Genomic DNA, 15,361 nt, shown 5'->3' on the forward strand with positions numbered 1-15,361 from the left:
ACGCAGGTGAATGTGCTGGAGAAAAACAGCACACAAGGCCTCGGGGGACCTCACACCCCAGGAGGCTCTGCAGTGTCCCCGAGCTCCGTTTGACAGATCTCGAGGCCGTGCCGCCAGAAGGCAAAGGGCGGCGACACAGTGTCTAAGCACCTGTGACAACCACATACCCAGGGCCAATGTCCGGCCAACGTGGGAAGCCCCCGCCCCACCCTGACCCCGTGGCAAGGACAGTGAAGCCACAACTGGGCACGTGACCTCCCTGCGCCTTTCCCCCCCAGCTCCAGGGTGGTGCCCCAACGTTGCCCAGGTACTGGAACATTCTCTGGACAGCAACCTGAGCAGTTTTTAATGTAAAACTTCTGACCCTGCTTTGGACCACCCCCAAACAACCTCTCTTGGCCCCTTCAACCCCTTACTCATAAACAAGACCCAAGTCCCTCTCCAGGACGAGACGCTGAGGACCTGCCCCAGCCTTCCATCCCTCCTCTCCTCCCCAGCTACCCTCCCCAACTGGCTCCCCCTGTTTCTGAGCAAACAGGCCCATTGACCCTCCATCTTGCATCTTTTACGAGTGTGGGATGCTGCCCGGCAGGGCCTGCTCACACCTTACTCTGCTTGATTCAAATATTTGCTTAAGCATCATCCATGGAGAGATTTCCACTGACCACCTTGTAACAACAGAGATGCTCCGTCCACTGCTTGGCACGCCCCAGCATCGTTTAATTTTCTTCAGGGCAGTGGTCACTGTCTGAACGTGTATTATGATCTGTTCACTGACGGCCAGTTTCCTCCCACTGGACACAAGTGTACACGAGCAGCGTCTGCCCGGAACGCCCAGAAGAGTCTGATCCATACAAGGTGGCCATCGAGAGCAGGCGGGTAGGTCTGAGGATGAATAACTGAATAAACGGTTTTATATTCTGCTCTGACCTCTGAAACTCCAATATTTTGGCCACCTGATGTGAAGAACTGACTCATTTGAAAAAACTGAAAGATTGAAGGTGAGAGGAGACGGGGACGTCAGAAGGTGAGATGGTTGGATGGCATCACCGACTCAATGGACATGAGTTTGGGTAAACTCCAGGAGTTGGTGATGGACAGGGAGGCCTGGTGTGCTGTGATTCATGGGGTCACAAAGAGTTGGACAAGACTGAGTGACAGAACTGAACTGAACCGAACGGTTTCCAGCCGCCCGATCCTTAGATGCAACGCCAGGTGGACGTCAGGATGCTGACCCCTCTGGTCCCCACGTGAAGCAGGAGAGAAGCCCTCCAGCTCCAGGTCCCCTCTGGGGTGACTGCAAACCTGCCTCCTCAGGGAGGGGACCAAGCCAGGCGCAGCCCTGCGGGAGGGTCCCCAGCCCTGCCCCTGAGGGTCTCACCTCCAGGAGAAACCCTAACTTGGTGGGCTGCTGGGTGGGGTGCAGGTTACCGGGTTATCAGTGTCTCGTGCACCTGCCTCACGTGTGTGGACAACTTCCCGGAGCCTGGGCTCCTGCACATTGAGGACCCTCCTGACACCGACACACGCGGCGGCTCAGCCAAGGGTCCCCCTGCCTGCAAGACGCACGTGTCCTGAGCCAAACCCTGAACGTGTGAACTTGGTGAGGCCATCCCGGGTCCGAGATCTCAGCTCACTGAGCATTTAATTCGGGAGTGCAGGGTGTAGAACACCCACAGTGAAGAGAGGAGGGCGTGGGTGGGACGGTCACAGCAGATGAAGGGGCGCCCTGGCGTGGGGCGGGGCTGCTCCCCAGCCTGGCCGGGGCAGGATGTGGGGATGGAGAGGAGGCCCGGGCGGGCGGGATGCGGGACCCAGGACCCAGAGGTGCAGGAGGCGAGGAAGACCTGGTTGGGAGACTCACTGGGTTTGAGATGCTCGGGACGCTTCCTGGAGCTGGACAGCAGAGTCTCCTTTGCAGGAGAATCGTGTCTGCACATGCGGGCCCTGCCTAGGGGACCGGACCCAGGGGGCCCGCAGACACGGAGGAGGTGATCCTGTCACCCTGCAGGCCGCCTTGGCCCATTCACACCTCCGCAGAGAAGGGAGATGCTCTTCCTGAGCTGAGCAATCTTTTTGATTTTAATTTATTCCTGAGAGGGTAACAGGCAGGAAGACCAGGGGTCTCCAAATGGAGCAAATAGGCCGCATGTGGCAGACATGTTTCTCTCTCTTAAACGGCAGGAGGAAGCCAACCACAAGTGTTAGATCTTTTCCTTCTTTACAAAAGTAAAGGGAGGTTTCTCTTAGATTCTGTGCTGCCACGACGACACCTGGCTCCACCTGAACTGAACTTTCTCAAACCTTGAGCTAACCAACGCATTTTCCTTACAGAAATGTGTGTCGTAAGCTATGTTAAAGAACTGTGTATTTACCCCGGACTCTGCGTTTCTTCAAGTCGTGAGGGCTCTGAGTTTTGAGACATCTCCTTTTTCTAATTAGCAGCCTGCTAGTAGCTAAAGAGGAGCAGGGGGCACTCTTTCTGCCGGCTTCTGACGTCTATGTCAGAAGCCTTCTCTGTCTCTTTTACACTTTAATGAAACTGTATTACACGAAAGCTCTGAGCGATCAGCCTTGTCACTGAACCCGGACTGAATTCCTCCAGGGGCCAAGAATCCCAGTGTCTTTCACGGCTCAGCAACAACCTTCCATTCCCCTGTTCTCATCCTTTTCTGAAACATATTCATACCCACAAATTTAAAAATTTACTTACAAAAAAGAACTAAGAATGTTCACAAGCAGATTTGAGCAACCCTTCCTCAATCATTAATCAGCCAGCCAGACGGTTATGGTCACCCAGAAATGACTATACACTCTGAGTTCAGCAACAACTTGATTCATTCTCCTTGCAGACCCTCGATCTAAACACAGGGGCCACTGAGCCCTGCCAGCTCTTCAGCTGCATAATTGCAGCACTTGCCTTATCCAACAAAAGGATGTCAGTCCAACAGAAGTGTATGCTTCTTTGAAAACCTTGAAAAAGAATGGCCATTTGGCTCAGAGACCTGGGTCCTCATGGTTATAATTAAAGCCATATTTCCTGATAAGACTGGAATCCTTTTGTGTCGCCAAGAAGAGCAGCATAGGAGGGCCAGGCTCTTGTTTTTCCCTCCTAACAACGGCTGGGGGCTCTCCAGGAAAACCATCCCCTGCGGAAGGCAGGCGGCTTTATGGGCTCAGGACCCTTAATGCCCACAAAGTGTGATCCACCTGCTGCAGACTTTAAGGGTGGGCTTTGCAACTCTGCTGGAAAGAGGGGAAACTGCAGTCAAGCTGCATCCTGAGTGTCCTTTTGGTACAAAAGAGTCTTTATGCAGAACACACGTGTTGTTAAAACCTCTTTTCTGCACGACTGACGTCAAAGCCACAATGGGGGCTTCACCTCACCATGAACAGTCCCTGCAGGAAATCAGGACCGTGAGACCTCTGGAAGCATGAGGCCCGAGGTCACCAGGCTGTGCCAGCAGGCCCCCTGCTGATGTGGACCAGGTCTGAGCGTCCTGGGGGAAAGCGTGACTTGTTCCCCCAGCCTAGGAGTCCAGGAATCTCATCCAGGACCTGTCAACACCCTGGCCCTCGACCTCATCCCCTTCAACACTCAGGCTGGCCCTCGACAACGTGGGCTTCACGTTCGGGGCCAGGTGTCCGTCTGCCCGGGTCAGGCGGGATCACCTCCTAGACCTGCAGGAAGGACCTGATAGAAAAGGCAGATGGGCAGCCCGGGGAGCAGAGGAGCCCGGAAGAGCTGGATTCAAAAGTGCCATGAAGTGAGTTTATCAGAAAAATATGCACTTTGATGTAAAGCCACCTGCCCAGTACTCACTCGCTCTCACCCTCAACCCTACACACTCTGACCTCCCGGGAGAGGCAGCTCTTCCCAAAGCCATCATCACCGTTTCAGCACCACGGCCAGCGGCCTCCCTGCCTGGCCCCATGGCTGTGACGCGATTTTACACCCAAACCTCGTCACACTGACCCTCCTTTCACTGCACCCACCAGAGGTCTGTCTTTCCTGAGAAATCACTGCCATGTCCGTGTCTCCTGGGGTCAACGTGATGCCACACTGTGGGTCAGTATCTCTCTTAAGGGCTGGCGGGATCGGGGATGAGAGCGCAGACAGCTGTGAAATAAGACGGCAGGCGGATGGCCAGGCGACACACACAGCGGCTATCTTCCCGCTGAAAACAGAGCTCTATACTCCAAACTGCGGCCATGCACACACGGTCATGCGGCTGCTTTTACCTGCGAGGTCTCTGAATATCTTCGATATGACCACAGGGACGCCGTGTTCCACGCCGCCCTGGAAGACAGGCACAGGGGTGCAGTGAAGACGGGTTGGGGACCTTCACAGGGAAGTGTCGGGGGAAAAGCAACGCATTCATACCTTTATGCTCAGGCCCAGGCCGCCCACAGGCTGTCTGCGAAGCGTAACAGTTCTGTGCTTTAAAAAATGTAGAAAACAAGCCCAGTTTAGGTTAAAATGGACAATCAGAAAGTGAATGCAAAATGTATACATTAACTTCTTTATTAAAACTTCAGACATATGGGGGACATATGTATACCTATGGATGATTCATGCTGATGCTTGGCAGAAACCAACATAATTCTGTAAAGCAATTATCCTTGAATTTAAAAATTTTAAAAAACTTCAGTAGCCATTTATATTTCCAAAGGGGAGCTGCCTAATCACTGCAGCAACAGCACCATTTCAAACCTGCACTCGGCAGTGCTACAGGGAAACAGACGGCCTGGTAAGAAACAGCCGCACCGTGCTGGTTTAAGATCCACCCCGAGCTCCTGTAAAGTCGGTCATCTCACCCCGTTCTGGCTCTGAGGGATGGAGGCCCCGTTCCCAGGCAGCAGATGGGGAGGCTACAGAGCGCATGCTCAGCCCTCCGTTTCTAAAGTCTGTCATCTCCCCTGACCCCCAAAGAGGCTGCCTGCGCACCGTGCTGCTCTGCACAGCTCACCATTTTCAGATCAGTCGTCAAGTAATCGATGCTAACTTGTGAACGATCGACCATGTCACGTCCTGACCCAATTTAAAGCTGCCAGTGCTGACGAGAAGCCAAGACTAACCCTGCCGTGGCTGACGAGTCGGTCACGCCACCTCTCAAGTGTTCCAACATGTAAGGTGTGTGTTTGGTCTAAACTGACTATTTGTCAGTGAACAGGGTTGGCCAAGGATTGATGAAGTGGTGTAGGAAGCGTGTTCACCTCCAAAAGTAGCAATGGGAATAATAAAAAGGATGCACATTGCTTTGATAATTTCTGTAAAAATTGGAGAGATTCACAGCAAATACGCTGGCATATGGCCAACATGGAGGGTAATTACTTAGGGTTCTGCTTACTACTTTTCAAATGTTGAAAAATTACATAATTAAAGGAAAAAATTATAAAATGTTTAGTAGACTATGCAAAACACTTTGCTATTATGATTTTACTTAAAGTTTCACTGAAAGACAAATTTTTGTGTCTTATTTGCACACTTATATGCACACTCACACAAACACATATAAACCATTATTTATTCTATCCTTAAGCTAAATCACAGTGTAAACTTTTATAATGAATTTGGCCCATCTATTCACTCTTTGTGGGCTTCCCAGATGGCTCAGTGGCAAAGAATCTGCCCGCAATGCAGGAGATGCAGGTTCAATCCCTGAGTCAGGAAGATCACCTGGAGGAAGAAATGGCAACCCACTCCAGGGTTCTTGCCTGGAGAATCTGTGGACAGAGGAGGCTGCCTGGCTACAGTCCATGGGGTTGCAAGAGTCGGACATGACTAAGCACACACACACACATTCAGTATCTCAAGGTTTTCATGTTCTCAAAGCCAATCTGTCCTTGTTGAAGAGAAGAAGACTATGGATTGAGTCCACACACATTTACTGGGCGAATGCACGGTGCTGAGGGCCAGGACCAGGGCAAATTCCACAAGAGTCAGAGTCGCCGATGTCCCGGCAGCTGGGAAATTCCTAAGAACTCGCTGACAATCCATCCTCCACTTGTTGCGAAAACGCTGCCCGCCCTCCTCAGAGAGCGTGAGACTGGCCTCCCGGTTAAACCCTCAGCTCCCGCCTCCACCCACAGACGGCGCCCAGGTCCCCCCTCAGGACCGACCCCTGCTTTCCAGGACCCCTTCTGTGTCTTTTGGACCCATTTACACGCAGGCCCCCCCAACTATCACCAGTCCTTGCCTGTGGAAACAATTCTTCTGGAAATGACCCACCCAAGGAAAAGGGCGGTGGCCCTTCTAAGACATGCAGACTTCAAACAGGACTGACTCCTCAACAGCACGTGTACAGGGCTAGCTGGCGATTGCCACAAGCAGGGTTTCTCCCAACTCAAAGTAAGTCAGTCAATCACAAGCCTTGAGGTTGGCTCGGGGCCAGCATACAAAGTGCCCAGAACACAGAGAGAAAGGTTCTGGGCCCGATTCTAATTTCTCTGATCACTCTGTAGATCTGTGATACGAGCGGGACAAAACCTGTGAAGAAGGCCAAGCACACAGGACACAAGTGATTCCAGAAGAGAGACAGGAGCAGACGCCCCCAGGACCTGCCTGAGGTCCCTCATCATGGGCCAGAGGAGCAGGGGACGGACGGGGAGAGCAGGTGTCCCCCAGGGCCTTCGGGGGATGGACGGGGAGAGCAGGTGTCCCCCGGGGACTTCGGGGGATGGACGGGGAGAGCAGGTGTCCCCCAGGGCCTTCGGGGGACGGACGGGGAGAGCAGGTGTCCCCCAGGGCCTTCGGGAGATGGACGGGGACAGCAAGTGTCCCCCAGGGCCTTCGGGGGACAGACGGGGAGAGCAGGTGTCCCCCGGGGCCTTTGGGGGTCCCAGACCCATGTCCTCCACCAACTCAGGGCTCGCCGGCGTCGGGTCCTGGCTGCCGTGCCCCATCTGCCCTCTGGGTCTCCATCACTACAACCGCCAGCTCCCTTGCTGCGCCAGGGCCCCCTAACCACTCACCTGTCTTCTCTAGCTCGTGGTTTTCATTCCTGAGATTTCTTTAGATCTACTTTGCAGCTCTGGCTTTTTGTTTCCAGATGTTATCTAACTGGTACACTGAGATTCCAATTTCATTTATTTTCTTTATTCGCTTTCGCTGGTTTCACAAAGGCTGGATCGCTGTATACAATCTCTCCTTCCTCTGTCAGACTGTTAGAACCTTCTGTTTAGTCTTCAGACACAGTGAACACACGCCCTTCACGTGACGCACTTGGCTCTCACAGCTCGACGTCTCTGCAGACCCACCTCTGCACCTCCGCTCGCACTGGCTTTCTTCCCTGGCGAGAACCCGGACTGGGAGTCCTCTCAGGCCCCGGTGGAGAGCGTGCATGTTCCTCCAGAAGGCCTGCACCAGGCCTGCGTGCACCAGGGCCCCCTGAACCTGACACCACCTGACTGCATTTTCAGCAGGAGGATTTCAGGCCGCACAGGAAGCATGAACCACAGCACGAGACCCGAGTGAGGGGCGGTCGGGATGAGTGTCCTCAGGGGCGTTTGCCTGGCTTTGTCCCTCCTCCTTCAGAAGCCAACGCTGGCCAGGCAAGAATTCTTTCGCGGGGGGCACTGTCTTCAATCTCACTCTCTCCCCGTGTGACTTGGGACCTCCTCCCTCTGGGTGGACGGACTACGGTCAGTCGTTTCCCCTGGTTCAGCCCAGGGTCTCCTCCTGAGGTCCGCTCTCCCCGCGTTGCCCAGCTCAAGCTGGGCAGCAAACACCAGTCCAGGGACTGGTCCAGCTGGGCTCACACGGTGAACTGTCGCCAGAATTGCCAGTGTCTCGCGCCGCCTGCCCTTCTCTCCTCTCGCTGCTCTGGGTGCGACCTTGAGAAGTGACAGGCAGCACTAGATCCTCAGGCAGCAGAGCAGCAGCTACGTGCTGCCACAACCCCGTAATGAACCCTGTGAGCTCACCAACAACTTCTGCCGTTTCTTCCCAAACCGAAGGTATGGAGTTCTCTAAAATACATTTCAGCCATAAATGTGCGATGACTTAAAGTGCCAGATACAACACAGACATCTTTTCAATTCTTTCTTCCTGTCACTACTTTTTACTCCATCACTGCATTCATTCAAGCCACAAATGTAACCTTACAATTTAGAAAAATAAAATAAGTCAAATGGACAGACACAACCATAAACATAAAGCAATCTAAACAAAAAGTCTGAAACATAACAAGCCAGCTTCTTCATATGGCAAAGCACATTCTCTCTTTAGGAGACAATTAGAAAACCCAGTCAGTCAGTTCAGTCGCTCAGTTGTGTCTGACTCTTTGCGACCCCATGAACTGCAGCACGCCAGGTCTCCCTGTCCATCACCAACTCCCGGAGTTCACCCAAACTCATGTGAACCCAGTCGGTGATGCCACCCAGCCATCTCACCCTCTGTCGCCCCCTTTTCCTCCTGCCCCCAATCCCTCCCAGCATCAGAGTCTTTTCCAATGAGTCAGCCCTTCGCATGAGGTGGCCAAAGTACTGGAATTTCAGTTTCAGCATCAGTCCTTCCAAAGAACACTCAGGACTGATCTCCTTTAGGATGGACTGGTTGGATCTCCTTGCAGTCCAAGGGACTCTCAAGAGTCTTCTCCAACACCACAGTTCAAATGCATCAATTCTTTGGCGCTCAGCTTTCTTCACAATACAACTCTCACATCCATACATGACCACTGTAAAAACCATAGCCTTGACTAGTTGGCAAAGTAATGTCTCTGCTTTTGAACATGCTATCTAGGTTGGCCATAACTTTCCTGCCAAGGAGTAAGCGTCTTTTAATTTCATGGCTGCAATCACCACCTGCAGTGATTTTGGAGCCCAGAAAAATAAAGTCTGACACTGTTTCCACTGTTTCCCCATCTATTTCCCATGAAGTGATGGGACCGGATGCCATGATCTTCGTTTTCTGAATGTTGAGCTTTAAGCCAACGTTTTCACTCTCCAGTTTCAATTTCATCAAGAGGCTTTTTAGTTCCTCTTTCCTTTCTGCCATAAGGGTGGTGTCATCTGCATATCTGAGGTTATTGATATTTCTCCCAGCAATCTTGATTCCAGCTTGTGCTTCTTCCAGCCCACGGTTTCTCATGATGTACTCTGCATAGAAGTTAAATAAGCAGGGTGACAATATCCAGCCTTAACATAACTCCTTTTCTTATTTGGAACCAGTCTGTTGTTCCATGTCCAGTTCTAACTGTTGCTTCCTGACCTGCATATAGGTTTCTCAAGAGATAGGTCATGTGGTCTGGTGTTCCCATCTCTTTCAGAATTTTCCAAAGTTTACTGTGATCCAAACAGTCAAAGGCTTTGGCATAGTCAATAAGGCAGAAATAGATATTTTCCTAGAACTCTCTTGCTTTTTCGATGATCCAGCGGATGTTGGCCATTTGGTCTCTGGTTCCTCTGCCTTTTCTAAAATCAGCTTGAACAACTGGAAGTTCACGGTTCACGTATTTGCTGAAGCCTGGCTTGGAGAATTTTGAGCATTACTTTACTAGCATGTGAGATGAGTGCAATTGTTCGGTAGTTTGAGCATTCTTTGGCATTGCCTTTCTTTGGGACTGGAATAAAAACTTTTCCAGTCCTGTGGCCACTGCTGAGTTTTCCAAATTTGCTGGCATATTGAGTGCAGCACTTTCACAGCATCATCTTTCAGGATTTGAAATAGCTCCACTGGAATTCCATCACCTCCACTAGCTTTGTTCGTAGTGATGCTTTCTAAGGCCCGCTTGACTTCACATTCCAGGATGTCTGGCTCTAGGTGAGTGATCACACCATCGTGATTATCTGGGTTGTGAAGATCTTTTTTGTACAGTTCTTCTGTATATTCTTGCCACCTCTTCTGTTAGGTCCATACCATTTCTGTGGGCTCGATAAAGGACAGAAAACCCAGAGATTTAACTATTCGGAGTGCCATGTTGATTGGAAGAGACAGGAATACAAATGAAATATAAAATCGCCAATTCTAGACTCTGATGTTGAATCAGCAGGTCTGAGAATCTGTGGGTTTTATAAAAGGGTAAACTCAGCTTTCTCTCCCTCTTTCCTGATAAGAACATCCACCCAGAACAGATACAGTGCTTATTTTTTCAGCAGTTTCACGAACACTAATAGAGGTCTACTCCCTAATCCTGTCTTCTCAAACAGACAATAAAGAGTGTAAGTGCAACCCAAGGTGTAAAGCTCAGTGCAACTGGGTCAGGTTCCAAGAGAACCAGATCCCCTCCAGTCTCACTTGTGAGCAAGTGCTCGTCACAGAGCCTGTTGGTTGTGAAGCAAGCATGAGCCTCCCACTGACAACAGAGCTCGAAATGTAAGGATCAGTCAGTAGCATTATTTATGTTAAGAAAGCTGACCTTGGAATTGAAAGCACCAGTGTGAGCCACCCCCGCAGGAGTGGGGTGTCTGCCCTTAGACTCTGACAGGCCTTGTGGCCCCAGTGACAAGCCGACCCCTGCCTGATCTCACATGGGTGGTGGTGTTGTTCAGATGCTCAGTCGTGTCTGACTCTTTACAACCCAGGGAACTGCAGCATGCCAGGCCTCCCTGTCCTTCACCATCTTCCAGAGTTTACTCAAGTTCATGTCCATTGAGTCGGTGAGGCCATCCAACCATCTCATCCTCTGTCATCCGCTTCTCCTCCTGCCCTCGATCTTTCCCAGCATCAGTGTCTTTTCCTAAGAGTTGGTTCTGCCCATCAAGTGACCAAAGTATTGGAGCTTCAGCATCAGTCACGGATGGGGAGACGCAGTAAGTGTGTGTTGAATCCAGTGATGCGTTTTTCATCTCCTGGGACCCACACAGGGACTCAGGGTTCAGTGAGGTGTGAAATCCACACTCATTTCTGCTGCTGATCAGCTGGGGAATAATTATTCCATCTCCCTCTCCTGCAACTCAGAGTAATTTTAGATGATGGAAAATAAGTGCTCTCCATCAGGTTTCCTGTTGGAGGTTAACATTGAAACACTCAGCAATATGAACATAAGAGAATCACTGTGTCCTGACACCCCCAGAGGTGCTGCATGATCTGTAGAAATAGCCATGACTGTTGCTGGAAGTTGTCTTTTTCATTCTCCAAACACATGATAAATTCTCAGGTCAAAGTTAGTTTTATTTTTAGTTTTAGTTTTATTTGTGAAGAACACAGGTTTCAACTGTTTCTCCAATCAGTGGGATTGAATTCCAGTGGGATTCTGAGTCTGGTGTAGAGAAGGCATTCTGATCTCAGGAGCTGAACATGTTCTTCTTGGTCCAAAAACGTCCTCTGAGTCCACCTCACAGTTACCCAGCCCAGATACACACGTCGATTCAAGAATGTTTCACTCCTTTCCTACAAATGAGGCTTCCTCTGGAAGCAGCAGAGATCAGTAAAGATGGAGCCAGGAGGCTGACAACATAACCTCGGAAACCACCCTTTGATATACAGCAGGCAATGCCAACATCAAGCTTCAGGCACCAATAAATCACTTGAAACCATAAACATAAATTTACGAACATACACCCACTTTTCTTATGAAGGAACCAATAATTTTCATCAAGAAGGTAACCTTGGGCAGAGAATCTGACAATGAATTCTAAAAAGTATAATTTATTTTTCTTGGACAATACACAAGAATCTGTATGCAGGTCAAGAAGCAACAGTTAGAACCAGAAATGAAACAACAGATTGGTTCCAAATTGGGGAAGGAGTACATCAAGGCTGTATATTGTCACCCTGCTATTTAACTTATGTGCAGACTACATCATGAGAAATGCCGGGCTGGATGAAGCACAAGCTGGAATCAAGATTGCCTGGAGAAATATCAATAACCTCAGACATGCAGATAACACCACCCTTATGGCAGAAAGTGAAGAGGGATCAAAGAGCCTCTTGATGAAAGTGAAAGAGGAGAGTGAAAAAGCTAGTTTAGAACTCAACATTCAAAAAATGAAGATCATGGCATCTCGTCCCATCACTTCATGGAAAATAGACGGGGAAACAGTGGAAACAGAAAAGCTATGACCAACCTAGACAGCATATTGAAAAGCAGAGACATTACTTTGCTGACCAAGGTCCATCTAGTCATGGCTATGGTTTTTCCAGTGGTCATGTATGGATGTGAGAGTTGGACTGTGAAGAAGGCTGAGCACTGAAGAATTGATGCTTTTGAACTGTGGTGTTGGAGAAGACTCTTGAGAGTCCCTTGGACTGCCAGGAGATCCAACCAGTCCATCCTAAAGGAGATCAGTCCTGAATGTTCATTGGAAGGACTGATGCTGAAGCTGAAACTCCAATACTTTGGCCACCTGATGCGAAGAACTGACTCATGTGAAAAGACCCTGATGCTGGGAAAGATTGAAGGCAAGAGGAGAAGGGGATGCCAGAGGATGAGAAGGTTGGATGGCATCACCAACTCAACGGACAAGAGTTTGAGTGGACTCTGGGAGATGGTGATGGACAGGGAGACCTGGTGAGCTGCAATCCATGGGGTCGCAAAGAGTCGGACACGACTGAACTGGACAATATAGTATAGAAACTTTACCTGTTTTTACTATAACTTATCTGAAACTTTCTACTGATTTCAAATTCACCATTAAGAAAGTGACACTTTTAAGTGGTTACAGAATCACCCGGCTGCTTCCTCCTGCTCCCTCTCCACCACACCCATGGTCCTGAGAACACGTAGAAGATAATCAGCAAAGGGAAGGTCTTGTGCAGCTGAGCAGGAGGCCGCCCCGCCTGTTGGAGAGGGGCACTCTTGGCTCCAAGGGACTCTTCTAAGAGCTAGAGGAGGCGGCTTTGCAGGATCCATGGGGCAGGGTGGGGGTGTCCTTGAGATGCAGAACCAGGGCCTGAGGATCCAGGGGGAGCGTCCTGTCTCCCACCCTCATTGTGAGGCTCCACCACCCTGGATGTGCAGGGGATGCCCTCAACCGAGGCCCGCAGCCAGAACGGGGGCAGGACCTGGGTGGGGGGGCAGCCTTGGGCTCCAGGACAGAAAGAGGAGGACGCCGTCCAGGGGGAGACATGCATGTGAGGACATGGAGGCAAGGTCATGGCGTGCCCTGATGACAGCACACTGACCACAGGACTGTGGACAGACCAGGTGGAAGCATCCTGCCCACATCATCTCTGTGGTAAAGGTTACAAGGACTCAGAAATCCCACAAACAAGGGGTCTCCAGCGCCCCTAGAAGAGCCAGCCCACCTGGGGATGGCAGACCTTGGGGTACTTCCAGAATTCTTCCAGAATGTATCCATAGCCACTTAAGCCCACTGGGAGGAAAATAGGAAACTTCAAATATAACGTGTTATATATTTAATACATCATCTGCAGTAGTCTCAAGTTAAATTTGGAGATAAAACTTGAAAAACCATTATTTCCTAATCTTTATTCAATATTCTAAAACATCCAATACATGTTTCTTACCTTTAAGAACATTTCACTTATAACTGAAGCCAAGAAGGACCAAGCTTTATGTGAAAACTCTATTTGCATCCATGGAGGCAAGGACAGGCGGACGCTGAAGAGCACATGCTGTACTTTCTCTGCCTGTGGTTCCGGGCAGAAACCCTGGAGTTCTTACTCCTTCAGGAAGGAGACGAACTTGCTCATCACAGCTTTCTAGTTTCCCATGAGAATATGCTCAGTCTCATGGTGTGCTGTCTGGGGATGTTTTTAATATAAAGCTCCTCAAGGAAAATATATTAATAAAGAAATTAAGAAAGCCACCGAGAGAGGAAACAATATGAACTTGGAAAGGTACTTTGCTCTGCAGCAACGTGGGCACCTGGACAGGGCTGAGGTCCATCCGGCCATGTCCCGCAGGAGCCCCTCTCGCGGATCCGCGTGACACGGTCTAGACAAGCCCTGGGGCTGCAGACACGGAGGCACTTACGTTTGCACTGGGACCGCTGCCACTAACACAGATGACATCCTGTTTCTGAATTGTCAGTACCTCTTTCGTCAGCTTCAGGCGGACGTCATAGGCGTGGCCAGACACTTCATCGTGCAACAAGGCGATCCCAGTTTTAGTCTGAAACAGAGCAGAGGTGGGAGGCATGAGGGCAGAGAGCAGGGGCCCTGGCGAAACGCGCCTGAGTCTGAAAAAAGCTGTGTATTCACCACACACCCACACGTCTAACAAGGCTTTGATTCAGTTCAGTTCAGTCGCTCAGTCGTGTCTGACTCTTTGCGACCCCATGGACTGCAGCACACCAGGCCTCCCTGTCCATCGCCAACTCCTGGAGTCTACCCAAACTCATGTCCATTGAGTCCGTGATGCCATCCAACCATCTCATCCTCTGTCGTCCCCTTCTCCACCTGCCCTCAATCTTTCCCAGCATCAGGATCTTTTCTAAGGAGTCAGTTCTTCACATCAGGTGGCCAAAGTATTGGAGTTTCATCTTCAGCATCAGTCCTTCTAATGAATATTCAGGACTGATCTCCTTTAGGATGGACTGGTTGGATCTCCTTGCAGCCCAAGGGACTCTCAGGAGTCTCTTCCAACACCACAGTTCAACAAAATCGTGGGATTTTTAAAATATTTCTTCCTGATCAGTTTTTATAGGATTTGTATAAAACATGTTTTTAGCAAGTGAAGAATGGATGAGTCAGAAAGTCATCCCGGATAAACTAGAGAAGTTGACTCCTCCATGTGGAGTCAGACGTGCCCCAGGCTGAGCGGGGCCTGGTCAGTGGGCGGCACAGGTCACGGGAGACCACTGAACAGCCACCCCATCCCCCTGGGGCCTGCACAGAGCTCTGGCCAGCACGGCCTCGGACACAGCCTGGCACCTGGGGGAGGGGAGAGGGCAGGTAGGATGCTCGGCGAGGCCGTCAGGGTCTGGTCCACTGCCCAGGACCAGAGGACAGTCCCAGGGCCTGCAGAGCCCCAGCCAGGCCCAGGGGGCTGAGCGCCGGCCGGGGCCCTGGGGGGCTCAGCACCGACCAGGCCCCGGCAGCTGAGCACCGGTGGGAGTGAGGCTGGAGCAGAAAGAGTGGGACACACGGAGCCCGAGGGCAGGGCGGTGGACGCCGATCCGTGGTCAACACAGAGCTTTTCCTGCTGAAGGAACTGCACACTGAGAACAAAGAAACGGTAATGCGGTGTGAGTTCCTCTTACAATAACTGAGTGGGATTGAGATTCCTGCTAAAAGACCTTCACTGCAGATAAAAACAGAATATTTAATACATGTCTCGGATCAAAACAGCATTATATATCACTAACATTGCTGTATATACAGTAGATAACCAACGGAGACTGCTGTTCAGGGAACTATAACCCAGTATCTCTCAGTGATCTAGACGGGAAACTGAACCACTTTGCTGTTTCCCTAACACACACACAACACGTGAGGCAGCTGCTCTTGAACCTG

The 15,361-nt window shown here is 50.6% G+C and overlaps 1 protein-coding gene across 1 annotated transcript in view; it reads right to left on the bottom strand.

The window, feature by feature from the left end:
- Nucleotides 1–15,361, bottom strand: part of SNTG2 (syntrophin gamma 2) — a 120,169-nt gene that overhangs the window by 60,482 nt on the left and 44,326 nt on the right. Inside the window, exons 2-4 of the mRNA XM_070795450.1 lie at nt 13,881–14,018; nt 4,385–4,441; nt 4,243–4,300 (exon numbers count right to left, since the gene is read on the bottom strand). Of these exons, the coding sequence (XP_070651551.1) occupies nt 4,243–4,300; nt 4,385–4,441; nt 13,881–14,018 (253 nt within the window). The remainder of the gene's footprint in view (nt 1–4,242; nt 4,301–4,384; nt 4,442–13,880; nt 14,019–15,361) is intronic.

This window comes from Bos indicus, chromosome 8 (assembly GCF_029378745.1).
Source record: "Bos indicus isolate NIAB-ARS_2022 breed Sahiwal x Tharparkar chromosome 8, NIAB-ARS_B.indTharparkar_mat_pri_1.0, whole genome shotgun sequence".
Classification (NCBI taxonomy): domain Eukaryota; kingdom Metazoa; phylum Chordata; class Mammalia; order Artiodactyla; family Bovidae; genus Bos; species Bos indicus.